This window comes from Cephus cinctus, unplaced genomic scaffold (genome assembly GCF_000341935.2).
Source record: "Cephus cinctus unplaced genomic scaffold, Ccin1 Ccin1_scaffold0980, whole genome shotgun sequence".
NCBI classification, from domain to species: Eukaryota; Metazoa; Arthropoda; class Insecta; order Hymenoptera; family Cephidae; genus Cephus; species Cephus cinctus.
In genome coordinates this window covers 136273-152264 of record NW_014333533.1, presented here as the reverse complement: position 1 = coordinate 152264, position 15992 = coordinate 136273, and the positions used below count along the sequence as shown (strand labels likewise).

The following is a 15992-nucleotide window of genomic DNA, read 5'->3' as shown; positions in this document are numbered from 1 at the left end:
AGTTTAGGTTGCAGGCTATGTCGCGGTAACAAGGCGTGTGTACGCCTGCGAACAATACTATTATCACACGAAGCAATGGCGTAGGTTGCAACAATAATGTGTACGTGTTTTAATTTTCCTAGAAACTCTAGATAAGACTAAGGTATATGGAGTATGCATAAAATTATTTATCGAACGAACAAAATTACAGATTCCACCGCAGGCTATGGCCTGAAAATTATAACTGATTAAATTGAATGATAAAAAAATGCATTATAAATATTTAACTGATATATTTGAAATTTCTATAATACTTCTAGAAACTTCTTATAATAACAATGATGATCTTGTCTGGACTCTTCCACCGTAGACGTGTATTCTTCGTTTCTTGCAACAATGTATTTGGCCGTTACGCGTAGTCGAGACTATTTTGTGACGTCGTCTACATTCCTGCTTCGAAGTCTTATGCGAGTAGCAAAGATTCTCCTATTCTCTCGAATTTTCCATAGACTGATAGGGTTAGCCAATAGAAAATTGATATTTACCCCACAGTACGAAATCCCGTCGGGAGCGAGAAGAGTCAAGAGTTCTTATTGGAGTGCTTGATGGCAAGGGATGAGACAACAGGCCAATCATTGAGCAGAGGTCTATTTTTCGGACTGAAACTTGACATCTGGCAATCTGACCAGGTCGTGGTGAAAAGTGGATCAGTCGCTTGTGAGCTCTAATATGGTTTAGAGTAAGAACGTAAGATATATTTAGATCGACATCGTGATCGAAGCTTTTGGATGATTTATAATTTTTTAAAATCATTTTCTACACTGGTGATTTAACGCGTTTAAGTATCATTGACGATCTTGGTGAAAGTGAAAATTGAGTGTATATCAAAAATATTGAAGCGAAAAATGAAGAAAGATATCAAGGAGATTCGTGACACAGGAACAGTGATCGATCAGGATTCTGATCCAGGTACGAGAGACGAACTAAAAGAGTCATTAGAGAACGAAGATCAAATTTGTGAGAATATAAAATCTCGTGGATCGAATAAAAAGCAGTCAGGTATGCTATTAATTGATATAAAACAGAAATGATAAATATGTATGTATGTACGTGATAAAAAATTCTTGTCGATATAGATAAAAAAAATAATCGAAAAAACCGATCAATCAATCGATCTACCAATGATCGTTCTATGAATCTGGCTGCTCAAATAGAAACCAGCAGGCAGGTACTTCAGTTGATGACAGATTCGAATTTTACAATAACGCAAATAAACGGTCAGAGAAAACTGGGTGGTCCACCTCCTGGATGGGCAGGGGACGCACCTGGTGCTGGATGCGAAGTTTTTGTTGGGAAAATACCGAGAACTATATACGAGCATGAAATTTATCCAGTTTTCCGTGCAATGGGTGAGGTCTATGAAATTCGTCTGATGATGGATTTCTCAGGTACAAATAGAGGCTACTGCTTCGTTATGTTTGCGAAGCCAGAATATGCACGTCGGGCGATTCGAGAGCTTGACAATTTTGAGATACTTCCTGGACGTCGAATTGGCGTGGTCGCCAGTATTAATAATTGTAGGTTGACAATAGGTTATCTACCACCTAACGTGGACAGCAAAGTCGTTATCAAAGTACGTAGCCGATTTTAGTAATCAATGGTATAGTTTTGTACTGGCAGTCAAGAATATATTTCTTATTTTACCTGTAGAAGCTCTACACTATCACCGATGACGTCGAAAAGGTAGCTGTCTACAGGAATTCGAACGGACAAGCAAAATTCGCTTTGGCTTCTTACAAAACGCACAGAGGAGCTGCCATGGCTAGAAGAAGATTGGTACCAGAACGTAGTACCTTATTTGAAGGTTCGGAGGTCAGCGTGGATTGGGCTCATCCTGCTGTTTTCCCTTCGAATGTGGTAAGATTATGTTTTACCTTATTATCCGCAAGAATTTGTGCCTTTGCTACGAGCGAGGTGGGACTTTATAATGGCAAACGTTGGCGGCCATGAAACCGTTTGACAATAATGGAAAACAATGATTGTGACCATTCATTGTCTCACGTAAAATTGGGACGTGGGTAGAAGCGGCTATCTTACCTATATTTATCTTATACTTAAACCTTCTCGAATTCTCATGGCTTAGAAACTTTTGTTTTTCTACGTCGAGTAACCTTTGTCAATTCTATACGATTGGTCGCCATTAAAACGCGATCAATGCTCTCAAGGAAACAGTTATCAATTATTCTCGTTTTGTTTGTTTTCTTTTGTTTTTTACTATTTACGTCAACTCAACTTACGTTTCGCAAGCATCCTTCTCGGCGCACTTATCTCTTTCACATGATTATTTCACAATTTCACGAACGATAATATGTAACGACCGCTGTTATGCTCTTCGAAATTTTGAAACCGTTTTCGCCTAACTAGTACAACGTCACGACGCGAGAGGGACGCAGTGTTTGAATTTCAGTCGGTTGGTAAGCGTCGTTCAGACAGTATCGATCAGCTGATTCCCGGGAACAGTTGTTAATTTAGTAGCGTTCGTTTTTCTTTCGTGAATTTTAAGTATAAAAAGTAGAAATGGGTGACTCTGTGAATTACAATAGTGAGTATTGCAATTATCGAAGTCCATTGTCAACTCGCTATGCATCCAAGGAAATGAAATTCAACTTCAGCGAACAACACAAGTTCAGCACGTGGCGTCGGCTGTGGATTTATCTTGCAAAAGCAGAAATGGTTCGTAAGAGGATGAGTTCTTTGTTAATTATGAAAGTATTAAAGTAATTGGTTTCAAGCATTTTCATGCTTTAAATTTGTAACATTATTTTCTGATGGTTCTCTAGAGTTCTAACAAAATTTTCTATCCATTGCAATTTCATTACGACAGAATGTTAAGTATCTGCAGATGTTGTGAAAATATCTTGTTGGGATTTACGATAAGGGACCCCCTGGGGAAAGTTCGACAAGAGTTCAAGATTCTCTTACGTACGATGATAAGAGATTGCATAATTATATATCAGGATTTTTTCCTTCGCTCGTAGCATTCGGACGCTTTTTTTGGTATTTTGTTCTAATCTTGTAAGATTATTCGGGAAAGATTGAAGAGAGAGGAATTTGCGACGAGCGGGGAAATGTTCTTCTCACCACCACTATCGTCGGTACCGAAGCTAAACGATGTGAGAATCGACGACGACCTCGTGATGAATATTTGGAACAGAAAATAAGAAGATATATTAAGGATGGACGATCACCAGTTCTCTTTAATAAGCAGAACAGAACACAAGATACTTCATCGAAGAGTCAAGAGGAAGAAATCAATGATGAATTGAACATCGATTGTTCACTGGATTGTTTGGATAATTTTCAGATTAGCGAAGCCGAATGGTTTCAGATTCAAGAGAAGAATTCAGAGCATGCGGATGTTGAGAATCATTGTCAAGTAGAGAATAATGATTCTTTGAATCTTTTTGATAAATACACTTTCATGGAAATGCCAGCATCAGGAAATGCGTCTAATCAGATTGAGAATTTGTCTAATTATAAGAGTCTCGAGAGTAAGTCGGATGGAGATATCATAAAATATCAAAATATGGAAAATCAAGAAAAGTCTAATGGCTTTGATGAATGTGGAAAATGGAATTCTGCAGATAGCTTTATACCACGATTCCCCCCACAATCCTATATAAAATCAGGCACGAATAATCCTGACATACAATCGCATGTAAATAATTTGGCCGGAAATATTAAGAATGGTTTAAAGAATAAAAATTATAGACAGGCTTTTCTTGAGTTTCTATTGAACGATGCTAAAAATGATAGACATACTCATCAGCAATATCCAGTAACTGTTTTAATGAACAATGGAAAGAATGATATTCCGTTGATTCCCAGCAATTCAATGTACAATCCAAATATGATTCAAAATCTTCATATTCAAGATCAAGCACCACACGTATTATCAAATATTAATACTAATTTCATTGCCTGGAATCAAAATAAGCACCAAGCCAGTAACGTTGCATTCACAAATGTCTTATGTGGTTGTCAGAATTACACTAAACCATTTGCTGGTTTAACCTTTAATTATTCTAATCAAACTAACAATTTATTACCAGCACTGGATATTGGTTATATTCCAAGAAATCATTCTCTTATAAATGCTCCTATTCCAATTATCCCATTGAAATACGAGTCCCCAGTGCTTACTTGCAGCGACACAAGTCAATTCCTTAACAATTCACAGTCAGCACTTTTTGCTGATAATGCAGTTCCAAAAGGTGCCAGGCCTATTCTTAATAGAACATATGTCTAATTAAAAACCAAAAATCATTAAACTCTAGCTCCTTGGGCCGGAGGCATACGTATTTTTTTATTGTATATCGCACATACGTATATTGTCATTATTCAAGTAGGTAACAATGTTTGTTCTTACTATTATCAGAATATTATTGCCCTCACTATATCGTAATCTTTTAAATAAGAAAGATACAAAAACTGTACCATAAACTTATTTGTACTTTTATATAATCTATATGTCCGACTAATTTTCTATCTACTTGATAACCATTGAACCTTATTACCTCTCTTGTACTCTAATGACGTCCTAATAATGAAATGACATACGTAATAAAGAATGAAATAATTTTTTTCTATGCCAACTAATTGCTATCATTAAAGAGTTCCAATATATCATATACACAGTCGAATTCCAGCAATATTGCTATTAAAATTGTCTCAGTCACCAGCTGGCTTTGATCGCAAACGACTTGGAGACTGAAAATTGTAAAATTTATTAGTTTATTTAAGATATTTTCTTTTTACTTTACTCACAGAGACTTGAGGTCGACCACACATTGCGCAATATCCACTCCACGTCTGATAAGGCTTTATAAAAAGGAACAATTGTTAATTATTCTGTAATGTTAATCGATTCTTTATATTTATAAATCACAAAATACCCTGGGAACGCATCCACAAGTTTTATGTGTCATTTTTTCATCCCCCCTGTTCCCTGATCTGTCGAGGTCGACTTTATTCTTTTTTTGAAAAATCTTACTGCTCCTTTTCGTCGAAAATTCCTTGTTGGACGAACCTTCGCTGTGTTGACAGGTAAAAATAATTCTTATTGCTTTTTAAGTTTCTCTTTTTTTTTTGTTTCCTCACATTGTACCACTTTCAGAGTCTCTTCGATTTTCCCTACCCGGAGATTTCTCTTCGACTGTTTTCTCAGCCGGAAGCTGTTGCTCTTTTTCTAATACCCCCTCTTCTCTTTTCTCTTCGGTATCTAATTTTTCTTCTGCAACCTCAGCGTTGTCCTTCTCGATTTTCTGCCGTTTACTTGACTCGTCAACGCTTACAGTCTTGTTCTCTTTGTCGCTGCTGACACTTTGCTTTGGTGTCTGCGTACGTTTGTTCCTTCTGACATAGCAATCCGGAAGTGTCACTCTAGTGACAGCGAGAGGAAGTCCTGCCAGTGTCGCAGCCAGTCCAGAACCATGAGTAGGGCAGGGACCTTGAGAAATAATTCTCATGAAGAAAATCCAAGTTTAAAAAAAAAGTCAGCAACGACGACATCGAAGTAATCCACTTCAGCAACAATTCATACAAGACAATTATAATCTTACAAGAATCATCTGGATCAATCAATAATATATTCTTACGAGTTTCATATACACGTGGAATTTTCCTGGACTGTCTAGATCTACATTCCTCTACTATTAAATCTGAAAAATCAGATATATCATTTCTTTATTCTTCAATTCTTTTCTTTACAAATACCAAATTCAATTTCTGATCCTCACTCGTATGCGATACCGAAGTTGCTGCATTTTCTCTAACTGGATCCTCCTGTCGCTGCATATCCTCCCGATGCACTTCCATCGTCCCGCTGCACTTGCAACTGCCCAGGGAGAATCATCGTTAAACAAAAAAAAATCAGCAACACTACCATTGCTACTCACTCGCTGTAATACGATGCACTCATTGGCAGGTCACTGTGCATCAGGTGCATTATAGGATAGCCATTGCATGCTGCGCATGTAGCCGGCCGTAGACAGGGGGAATAAATTGGGGTACAAGGTTTTATATTACACGTGCAAGTACTGCTCTCAATGTCCTCAGTCTGCAATTGAATTTTTAATTGTTTAAATCTCCCGTAAAATCGTTTGCATTATTTTCACTCCTATCTTTATCACCTGAATCTCCGTGTTCATGTAGGTTCTCTGCTCCGTCTGCACTTGGGCAATATCTACAATCGCGACCGACGGCACGCTGCTCTGAGTGTCGACGTATTGACGTCTGTGTACCTTTTCGATTTTCCTATAGGCGTGAGACATATCTACAGGATCCATCGTGTCTTCGATTACCGGTGCTTGTCTGCAACTGCTTACACTGGTAGTTGCATCGTACTTCGATATCTGTGAGTTAAAAATGCATTAGGAATCTATGCACTTTTATTCTATTTTCGGAATATCGCTTACGTCCGAGTCAACTGGTCGATTATCGTTATCTTGCTGACAAAGATTCCTTAACTGACCTGGGAAGCAGGTGTGGGCGGCGACGCAAGGATAACACTTCGTTGCTGAATTGCATTTTCGTCGCCAGTGACTGCGCGATGTTTTTGGGGGAGAGGATTAGGAAAAAATTTTTGGAAATTTTTTTCAGTTATACGTACACGAGTATCAGGAACAGCTCGAGCATAAATAAAATAGCGATCAGTAGGCAGAGTGGAAACGATACCAGCAATTCCCAATAACCACTGAGTCCGTACAAGTAAAATATTATTACGAGTCCTGCCGTGGCGAATAGCAGGACACCCAGTATACTGAACACCAGCATCTAACGAGGGCGACGGATGGGTTTTGTGATTTTTGGAATTTAGAATTTTTTTTTGCTGTACCGGTGAATCCGTAATGCCTGCTCCTCCGAATTGACTGATTAAATCCATTGCCAGGACGAATACGTAAATGGAGGTAAGGATTATCAGAAGGATCGACGACGCGTCTGTTAAGGGTGACGAATCCATAGCTGTCATGTAAACGACGAATGCAAACAGGACCAAAGTGACCAGCTAGTAATTTTTGAAAATTTATCTTAGACATTTTGATTATTTTTTTTTCTTATTACTTACTAGTAGGATTATTCTGACCGGTTTCACTCCTGATGGTCCATGAGGATAGTCACAGTCCACTTTGAACTTTTGGGGCACTCTGACAACCTTTGACCTTTTTTCCCTATCGTTGTTGCTCTTTGGCATCCAACCTAAAAAACACGTAGGATAAACCCAAAATTGTCGAGCCACTAAAAAATAGTCATGTTAAGGTATCTAACCGGAGAGGTTCATCATTTTTTTTTTCTTCACTTTGGAAATTCTTTTTTCGAATTCCTAGGAAAAATTCTTGTACAACCAATTCACGCGCGGTGAATCAACCATTCGATAAGTCATGGGACTTATTCGTTCCCCCATTTGTTTTGAAGCCATGGTTGCCATGGTGCTGGTATATACCCAGTGTGCGATATAAATTTCCATAAAATATTTAACATTTATGTATCGGTACTCGCGTACTGTGCAGTGCATATGCGAGTCACAATATATAATGCATCGTTACTATGTACCCACAGTGTACTATTGATAGACGGCGGAGGCATTGCTGAATTATTTTCTTGATATTGCTGGCCTATTTTCGTTGTGCAATTCGAAGGAGGAAAAACTTACGATTTATACAGTTAAATTATTGCTGGTGACGTTTTTCGAGGATCAAGAATTCACTTAAAGACATGGTATTAGTTTCCAATTCGCTATTGTCGACGACATTGGACCCTTTTCTATTATATACAAAGTTCAGTGACAGAGACAATATAAGGGTAAGGTAAATCTGATAAAAAAAAATAAAATTCAGTATCCGTAAAGGAAGATCAAAAGGATATCCAATAGGAAGAGAAGCGAGCAGACAGCTGTCAATGCAGTTGCCAATGTCAATCTCCATACTTCTTCAACGTCGTCTCTTTTGCTTATGAAAAAGATGCCTCCAGCTGCCATTAGAAAAAGGATGGTGCCGACGACGCCAAAAAGGAACATCTAGGGGATGACATTTTTTTTTTCAAAATTATCAATGACGAAGGATTGAAATTTTACCGGTGTGTCTGGAATGGGATCGCCACCAAATTGACTGATTATGTCAATGAGCAATATAAAAAGAAAACTTCCAAAAAGTACAGTCAGCAGTATGGCTTCTTCTTGCTTGTAAGGAGAATTTTTGGAAATTGTGTACATTGTCAGAGCAAAAAGACCCGTGACCAGTAACTAAAAATTGGAGAAAATCAAAATTTAAGGTTTCGTGAGAATAAAATTTTCTTACAAATTGAAAAATCCGTATCGGTTTGGCCATCGGTAACGAGCAGGCGTCGTCGCAGGGGCCTGCTGAGGTCGGGGCACATCCTGGACTCAGACAGGACGGTCCTATCATTTTAAATTGTAATTGAAAATTTCTTTGAAGATTTTTAGGCTGTCCTCGACATTCGCGTATACGTACAATTGATGGCTAACTTCGGGCACTTAAATACTTAACGAACATGTCACGTGGTTTAAGATTTTTGTATTTATTTATAAATGATATACAAATTGTGATCCTTACATATTAAATAGTTTAAATATATTCTATAAAGCTCTAATTAATGACGTTCGAGCGATAATCTGACGCGACGCCGATGTCGTATGGACGAAATTGCAATGTTAAAGAACTTTGGGTTATAGCGTTGTACCTGTCAAGTGTCGACTGCGATTTTTGGTCTTTGTTTTTTTTTTAACTGTCATAACTCAAAATTAAACCTGGAAGCTACGATCGATCTCATGCAGCTGCGTCTCGCCTTCATGTCCACCATTCGTGCCTCTAATAAATTGCCGCGTGAACGCGCCTTTATGTTTTATATTAATTTTTTTCCAAAAAAAAAAACCTACTCAAATTTAAACGTCAAGAATATATCGATGACAAACACAATAGCGTTGAGAAACGCAAAGAACGACGCCGATATCAACATATCCAAGTATTGTTTACTGGCGATGATGGCGTTGCTGCTGATCGAAATGTATGTGCCGTTAAGATGTCGCCAATTGTGAACGATCACGCTTCCAGCAACGACGTGAAGGACCGCGCCCACCGCCGAGAAGAGGATCGACTGAAACACACGAATAAATATTATTTCTCATCCTTGCCGTCGCTCCAATTAAACTTGAACCGCTCATTGCAATTCGTCGCGTCGTCACGCCTTCGTCTAAATAACTAAAGAGTATGGATGCGTTCTCACAGCGACAACAAACGTCCCGTTGACACGCGTGCACGAGAGTAGGTCTCGCTAAGGCTGCTAATTATTCCATACTCCACCACACATCGATAATGAGTCAGTAAGGTCAGTAAGTGCGACTTGAAGAAGGAGAGAGAAGCACAAGGCAAGACCACACGCGAGCGAAAATCCAATCCACGAAGCAACAAAACGATCGTGGAATGTCGCGTAGCCGTAAAAATTGTTAAACAGTGACGCAACAAATACGAACCGTCGCCCAGTTGTGTAATCATCTTAATTTACCGTTTTCTTAGGTATGCGATCGCCGATGAGGTATCCGATCAGGAACAGCATATTGATGATAATATATCCAGCAAGGCTGATATAGATGATAGCTATGTCGTCGACCTTAAGCCTCGGTGTGTAGTGTATCCGTTGAAAGGAATTCAAAGGATCCACGATCAGTCCCACGGCAAAGACAGCTAAGACCTGTAACGTAGTTTGTGGAAGCGCACGTGGAATGACAACACCGGCCATAAAAACAATGGTAACGCTAGACAAAACAAAGGACAACTCACCACTTCAACTATCTTAGCTATTATTGCCGTCGCGTTCAAACCGTCGCTCTCTTTGCTCCCGTGAGAATTCTGCAAAGTCTCATCAGCCATTCTGACCCTTTTGTGTCTTCCTCTTCCGTCGTCCAGCTTGAACGTATCAACCGTGCAAACGTATCGCTTACGAATACAGTCCAGAATCTTCCTGTTTACTCGCCCAACGGATACAATCCACGTAAACAACGCAGGAAAAAAATAAAACAATTCAGAGTCTCGTTTCCCTCTTCGAAATTCCTATCCCATAGAACCACACCTTATAGTCCGGCACCGTAAACAGACCAATTTTTCCAGTCAAGCCTATTGCCGCGCCTTTCAAACCTTCACAAGACTGCAGCGCGTTATCCTTCTCGCCAGGACTTATAAACACGCCAACCTCGCTTACGTATATTCGATATTACACGTCCTTATCAGTTTTTACTACGCGGGGCAAGTCCACTGCCCCCCCTACGTTTGGTTTTGCTTTACTACGGGCAACCCCCCACGGCTACTACGTGTACCCCGAGGAGCCTGTGGACTGTCAGCAATGGCGTACTACCAGCAACACCGAATAAATGTTCCTCGGGGGGAGCAGCAATGATGCATCGAGGCTCACGTCGCGAGTAGAACTGAAAACACGAAGCGTGACACCGTCTCACTAGGCTGCACAACCCACTACGAGGAACCACAGCGCTGGTTGCGTCAGGTCACATTGTATATACATATATACACTCTGTTGTATATGCACGGCACAGCATAGAAATTCAAGCTGTGAACACAACTGCCGTTCTTGTATGCGCTCAAGCCTACGCAATCTATACACTTCATTTTACTCTACGCAACTACGAGAATCACTACGATGATGGCGTCGATCACACATGTATATATTACAATGTAAAATCGAACCTGTGCAATAGCTGCCGTTACTCTATGCCTTCATTCCTATAGCGTCTTCACAGTCTTGATTTGGGTCTAGCGCAGACCAGTACTATACTTAAGTATAGTCAATGCACTTTATGTACAATAGTGAAATCGGGCGTGTCTTTATTTTATTATGTATGCTATACTTTGTGTATTACTTGGATTGCATTTTTTCACTATACGATTACTCACCTTTTACTACGGTTTTACGTCCTCGGCGTCATTCATGCTTTTGCCTGTTTTCACTGATGGCTTTTGGTACCGAGGTCGTAACGACTACATGGACTTTTCTTTTTACGTACACGCTGGCGAATCAGACTGTGTACACCTGTTCCGGGTCATTTGTCGGTTATCTAAGATTGAGGTGTGGTATGCTTGGATGAAATCTGGGTCATGACCTTGTACGAATGGGATCATGCTATTGATCACTTTGGTACCATCCAATGGTTAATCGGCCTGGAAATCTTAACAGGACTGTACCGTGTTATTCGGGAATGGCGTATAGGCTGGTACAGTGGGTGAAGAAAATTTTTTATGGATAAATAAAAAAAAGGAAAAGTTTTGTACGGACGTCCTTTTATGGTTGATTGAACCTGAGTTTGGGGTAAACAATGTTATTATTGTTAGTGTTTTTCTTGTTACACGAAGGTTTCCTTCTAATTAACTTATTAAGTGGATGTGGGCGTTCGGGGCACCGTGGGCGATTTTCTGTGTCTCGAGGGTTAATTGGATTAATTGATGCAACTGTACAGTCATAACATTCTCGTATTCTCGCGGTCAACATAGCGTATAGGTAGTATTCATTCATATATTCTCGGGTCATTGATCGAATACTCCTGTTATGAATATATCTATATATATATATATATGTATAATCTATATAGTAAATTCCATAGAGCGTAGAATGGCCGTTTATGTTTTGTACGGATTTTTGGCCGATTTGGATTGGATCTTCGATCCTTCCTTGATATTGGGCATTTTTGGAATAGAGTAGAGCGCATAATGTTAATGGGTTTCAAGAAATTATGTCACGATCAAGATGACCAAATGCTCTTTTTCTTGGGCGTAGGATGAGGACGTCAGAATCTTTATTGTTTGAAATTAACATGACCTCGTCTTGTATCTTATGTTGCGTATGTATATTTATAATGCACTTGATTAGTATTTATGAGGAAGTTGGATGATAGGAAATAAAAAAAAATTTTCGAAAAATTTCTTTTTTTATTTTATCTACTTTTTGGATATAATGTGCATGTTTTTTTTTTTAATTAATTTTTTCAATTTATTGGTCGTACTTTATTATGATCTATATAGATCTGTACGGGTATCGTATAAAATATTCGTCACGTGTATATATGTTTGTTTAATCAAACCCGTGGTGCGGAGTGATTTTTACAAAAATTGCTTAGAAAATTATTTGTAATCGCTACGTTGTACTGACGGGTGAAAGAAGTTCTTTCCAGTCATTTATATATTAAACCCCTTGCACTATTTTCACGAGTCAGACTCATGATGAAAATTTGAGGCCAAACTTGAATATCCCGAGTCAAACTCGTTATTTAATTTCATGTCAAACGTGAATATCACGAGTTTGGCTCATAATCGACATCTCGGGGGACAAGCATGAATATCATTAGCCGTACTCTTGGTCTTAATATCGGGTCAAACAAGGACGTTTACAGTTTTGACACTCGGGCCCCGCCTTTTCGACTCTTTTCGCGACTATTCGCGTGCATAGGTTAAGCACGGCTTGCTCCGAATTTCAGCGTAGTGCAAGGGGTTAAAAATATATTTTTTTTCGTTATTCTTATTTGATTTTTAGTCGTGGATTCGCGGGGGTGGATGAGTGGCAGTAATGACGTAACAGGTGTATCGTGTGCGTGTGAATTTTTGGGGTTTTAACTTTCGTCGTGAAAATGGTCGTGTGGGAAAAAAGAGATATTTTTCGCAAAATTTTGATGATTTTTTTTTTCAAAATTTTACGCGGAGCGCGATGCGTTATCGCAATTTATTGGATTTAAAAAAATGTATGTGCTATTCTCCCTTACTGGAATTCTTCTTTGGCAAATTGCAAGAAACTCAAAACCAAATCGAAAAGATAAATCGCTGCTTCGAAGGTGCAAAGTGCACCCACTGCAATACCAACCTGAAAGATATAAGGTGTATATGAGAATTGAGTAATTTTTTAATTTTTTTTTGATTTTATAATTTTTTTCAAAATTACCTGTCTCTCCGTCGTCACGTGAATGAAATCGTGATCATTCTGGTATCCGTGCCAGTAATGAAGAGCGGTAGCACCCACGGCAGTGAACATGATCATCCCCACGAAATTCATGATAATTTCCTAAAAAGAAAAATTAAAAATAAAACCAAAAATAATCAAAAATCTTAACTGGGACCGTAATACGTGCCTGTAGGGTCTTTTTGTGATTCATGTCACCAAAGCAATAAGTAATTAGCACTACGCTAGTGTATATGAAGAATCCAACAAAGATACCGGAAGCGACAATTTCCGCATCAGGATTTTTCGATTCATTCAAATTCCACGTTCCGCCGACACCCAAAAATTCTCCACCATATCCGGTTCGATACAGTATAAGGATGATGAGGTTTATCACCTGAAAATCAAATGTCAAAAATATTTTGAAAATATCTCAAATTTTCAAAATGCGTTTTTTCCATCCTTTCGTAGTAAAATTAAAAGTTAATCAACACATTGATAATAGCGGTACGCGTATCTATCCGTGCGTGTGTCATACGCCGTATCGTTCCACAAACACTGCATCTTATCATAAACCTGATATCAGACCAGGAATGATTCACCAATAAAAATGCTTCTTGAATGAGTTGTATTCCCGGTAATTAACGCGATATTTCAATTTTCAAAATTATAAATCACCACTTACTCATCTTTTCTAAAGAAACACCCTTAAATCCCATAAAAATACACTTGTCAAAAAAAAAAAATTAACTTTGACCCCAAATTTGGACACTCTTCTTGCTTTACGTAAAATATAAAAAAAAAATTCCCATAACGTTACCGCGCACAGGACTATATTAAAATTTGAAACTACTACGGACTATCACAAAATATATATCAGACATCGTCAATAAAGTTCATTGTTGATTATCCATCACAAAAGATATCTCGCACGACTGTACACTGCGATAAAAATAAATTAACGTAAAACTTAAAAATTTGCCTCACCAATTTCAACGCTTTAATCACTATACCGCCGATCGTCTGTATGGACACCATTTTGCCTGAGTTTAACACGCAACAGCGTCAAAGTCTTTAAAAAGAATGAAATTGAGGAGCGATTCTAAAAGTAAGACTCTGGAGAACCAAGCCCTCCTTATCTAATCAGATAAGGGAGTAACGGGTCTGGGGGGATATATATAAAATAGATAGAAAATTACGTACGAGCATGCGCACTCACCTCTTTCCTGTGTCTTCAGCACCCATGGCTAAAAATCACATACATTTTGAAAACATACTGGTAAGTGCGACCTCAAGTCCCACTCGTATCAATTATAGGAATTGGGTCTAGCGATAACCATGGATCAGATTGCCGAAATGGAGGCTCAGGTCGATAACATCGACTTCGACGCCGCAGCCAAGGAAGAAAAATTGACCCGGCACGACGTGATGGCCCACGTGCACGTTTTTGGTTCCCAATGTCCAAAAGCAGCACCGATCATTCATCTTGGAGCAACCAGCTGCTACGTGGGAGATAACACAGTAAGGATACAGTAAGATATATTGTAAGGATACCAATTGGTAAAATTAAAAAAGAGTCACAGTTAAAAAATTATATTTTTCTCATATTTAAGGACCTGCTGGTATTGCGCGATGGATTCGACCTCCTCTTGCCAAAGTTGGCAACCGTGATATCCAGACTGAGCAAATTCGCCTTGGACTATCGTTCCTTACCAACCCTTGGCTTCACTCACCTTCAACCGGCCCAGTTGACGACAGTTGGTAAAAGGGCGACCCTCTGGCTTCACGATTTGCTCATGGACGAACGGGCACTGCGCAGAGCAAGGGCAGACCTGAGATTCAGAGGCGTCAAAGGGACGACGGGTACTCAGGCGTCCTTTCTTCAACTGTTCGAGGGCGATGGAGAGAAGGTGAAGCGTCTCGACGCCCTTGTTACCAAGATGGCTGGGTTCGAGAAGTGCTATGCAGTCACAGGACAGACTTACAGCAGAAAAGTTGATGTGGAATGTCTGAACGTACTCAGTTCCCTAGGAGCTACCGTTCACAAGGTGAGACCAAGTATTCAGTTGGATCGTTCTATCAGCTTGGGACAAGTCTTTGAAATTGTATTATTTAAATTTCCAGATTGCCACCGACATCAGATTGCTGGCTAATATGAAGGAGATTGAGGAACCTTTTGAAAGTACCCAGATTGGCTCAAGTGCTATGGCTTACAAACGGAACCCAATGAGGTCGGAACGTTGCTGCAGCATTGCTCGTCACCTCATGACCTTAACGAACAACACACTGCAGACTGCAGCGACTCAGTGGATGGAACGGACCTTGGATGACTCAGCTAATAGACGTATCACGCTATCCGAGGCATTCCTGTCAGCTGACGCTATATTGATGACACTTCAGAACGTTACCGAAGGTCTTGTGGTTTATCCTAAGGTTATAGCTAGGCATATTGCTCAGGAACTTCCGTTTATGTCCACTGAAAATGTAATCATGGCGATGGTCAAGGCTGGTGGCGATAGACAGGTCTGTCATGAGAAGATACGTGTCTTGTCTCATGAAGCTGGTGCTCAGGTCAAGCAACACGGCCTAGACAATGATCTTGTTGATAGGATTAAGAGAGATCCTTACTTTGCGCCTATATTGGGACAACTTGATAATCTGCTGGATCCTTCGACCTTTGTCGGAAGAGCGCCGGAACAAGTCGTGGAATTTCTTGAGGAAGAGGTTTATCCTATACTTGTACTTTACAAGGATGTTCAGGTTGCACCTGTAAGTCTAAATATTTGAACTGATGGTACGGATCTCTTCTGAACTTTTTCTGAATACACGTGTATACTTTTTTCATGCTTTTAATATAATGGTTTGTATAGATAAAATTGTATATTTTTTTATCAATGTTAATATTTTTTGTTTGTAAAGGGAGAACATTTTTCGCTTATGCATGTATCAGTATAATGCAAGTGTATATAAAGCAAGCACCGAATAAAGTGCGAATACGTTATACG

The 15992-nt window shown here is 39.3% G+C and overlaps 5 protein-coding genes across 8 annotated transcripts; 1 reads left to right on the top strand and 4 right to left on the bottom strand.

Annotated features, from left to right (window-relative positions):
* Positions 1-141: 141 nt before the first annotated feature.
* On the top strand, positions 142-15990 carry LOC107271472 (adenylosuccinate lyase). 3 transcript variants are annotated; one of them, XM_025088715.1, is made up of 4 exons: positions 142-1038; positions 1116-1612; positions 1690-1896; positions 3074-4946. In XM_025088715.1, the coding sequence occupies exons 1-4, from the start codon at positions 885-887 to the stop codon at positions 4286-4288; spliced, it is 2073 nt and encodes a 690-aa protein (XP_024944483.1). In that variant the 5' UTR covers positions 142-884; the 3' UTR covers positions 4289-4946. The 3 variants fall into 3 exon arrangements, with proteins under 3 accessions (XP_024944483.1, XP_024944484.1, XP_015603003.1); XM_015747517.2 differs by lacking the exons at positions 142-1038; positions 1116-1612; positions 1690-1896; positions 3074-4946 and adding exons at positions 2263-2712; positions 14305-14508; positions 14601-15035; positions 15112-15990; XM_025088716.1 differs by lacking the exons at positions 142-1038; positions 1116-1612; positions 1690-1896 and adding an exon at positions 1932-2712.
* Positions 4308-7434, bottom strand: LOC107271474. 2 transcript variants are annotated; one of them, XM_025088724.1, is made up of 10 exons: positions 7306-7434; positions 7106-7236; positions 6875-7045; positions 6650-6813; positions 6456-6582; positions 6171-6392; positions 5937-6097; positions 5778-5875; positions 5637-5699; positions 4308-5488 (listed from the first exon to the last, which is right to left on the bottom strand). In XM_025088724.1, exons 1-10 carry the CDS (start codon positions 7319-7321, stop codon positions 5136-5138), a joined length of 1506 nt encoding a protein of 501 aa, XP_024944492.1. In that variant the 5' UTR covers positions 7322-7434; the 3' UTR covers positions 4308-5135. The 2 variants fall into 2 exon arrangements, with proteins under 2 accessions (XP_024944492.1, XP_024944491.1); XM_025088723.1 differs by lacking the exon at positions 5637-5699 and having other exon boundaries at positions 6512-7045.
* On the bottom strand, positions 7844-8474 carry LOC107271479. The gene is made up of 3 exons (XM_015747528.2): positions 8334-8474; positions 8111-8278; positions 7844-8053 (listed from the first exon to the last, which is right to left on the bottom strand). The coding sequence occupies exons 1-3, from the start codon at positions 8439-8441 to the stop codon at positions 7871-7873; spliced, it is 459 nt and encodes a 152-aa protein (XP_015603014.1). The 5' UTR covers positions 8442-8474; the 3' UTR covers positions 7844-7870.
* On the bottom strand, positions 8737-10472 carry LOC107271476. Its single transcript, XM_015747525.2, has 3 exons — positions 9834-10472; positions 9559-9744; positions 8737-9150 (listed from the first exon to the last, which is right to left on the bottom strand). Exons 1-3 carry the CDS (start codon positions 9921-9923, stop codon positions 8929-8931), a joined length of 498 nt encoding a protein of 165 aa, XP_015603011.1. The 5' UTR covers positions 9924-10472; the 3' UTR covers positions 8737-8928.
* Positions 12729-14128, bottom strand: LOC107271478 (protein snakeskin). Its single transcript, XM_015747527.2, has 4 exons — positions 13975-14128; positions 13178-13384; positions 12991-13110; positions 12729-12912 (listed from the first exon to the last, which is right to left on the bottom strand). The coding sequence occupies exons 1-4, from the start codon at positions 14023-14025 to the stop codon at positions 12811-12813; spliced, it is 480 nt and encodes a 159-aa protein (XP_015603013.1). The 5' UTR covers positions 14026-14128; the 3' UTR covers positions 12729-12810.
* Positions 15991-15992: the final 2 nt, after the last annotated feature.

Bases quoted from the DNA above. Each gene is read 5' to 3' on its own strand.
- LOC107271472 (XM_025088715.1), top strand. From the start codon at position 885: ATGAAGAAAGATATCAAGGAGATTCGTGACACAGGAACAGTGATCGAT. The intron at 1,613-1,689 runs GTACGTAGCCGA...TTTTACCTGTAG, and splicing joins ACAGCAAAGTCGTTATCAAA to AAGCTCTACACTATCACCGA. The intron at 1,897-3,073 runs GTAAGATTATGT...TATTCGGGAAAG, and splicing joins CTGTTTTCCCTTCGAATGTG to ATTGAAGAGAGAGGAATTTG.
- LOC107271474 (XM_025088723.1), bottom strand. The intron at 7,046-7,105 runs GTAAGTAATAAG...AAAAATTACTAG, and splicing joins CGGTCAGAATAATCCTACTA to CTGGTCACTTTGGTCCTGTT. The intron at 5,489-5,777 runs GTGAGGATCAGA...TTATTTCTCAAG, and splicing joins AACTTCGGTATCGCATACGA to GTCCCTGCCCTACTCATGGT.
- LOC107271479 (XM_015747528.2), bottom strand. From the start codon at position 8,441: ATGATAGGACCGTCCTGTCTGAGTCCAGGATGTGCCCCGACCTCAGCA. The intron at 8,279-8,333 runs GTAAGAAAATTT...TCCAATTTTTAG, and splicing joins CGATACGGATTTTTCAATTT to TTACTGGTCACGGGTCTTTT. The intron at 8,054-8,110 runs GTAAAATTTCAA...GTCATCCCCTAG, and splicing joins ATCCCATTCCAGACACACCG to ATGTTCCTTTTTGGCGTCGT.
- LOC107271476 (XM_015747525.2), bottom strand. From the start codon at position 9,923: ATGGCTGATGAGACTTTGCAGAATTCTCACGGGAGCAAAGAGAGCGAC. The intron at 9,745-9,833 runs GTGAGTTGTCCT...ACTACGTTACAG, and splicing joins TAGCTAAGATAGTTGAAGTG to GTCTTAGCTGTCTTTGCCGT. The intron at 9,151-9,558 runs GTAAATTAAGAT...CGTGTGTTTCAG, and splicing joins ATCGCATACCTAAGAAAACG to TCGATCCTCTTCTCGGCGGT.
- LOC107271478 (XM_015747527.2), bottom strand. From the start codon at position 14,025: ATGGTGTCCATACAGACGATCGGCGGTATAGTGATTAAAGCGTTGAAA. The intron at 13,111-13,177 runs GCACGTATTACG...TTTTCTTTTTAG, and splicing joins ATCACAAAAAGACCCTACAG to GAAATTATCATGAATTTCGT. The intron at 12,913-12,990 runs GTAATTTTGAAA...TATATCTTTCAG, and splicing joins ACGTGACGACGGAGAGACAG to GTTGGTATTGCAGTGGGTGC.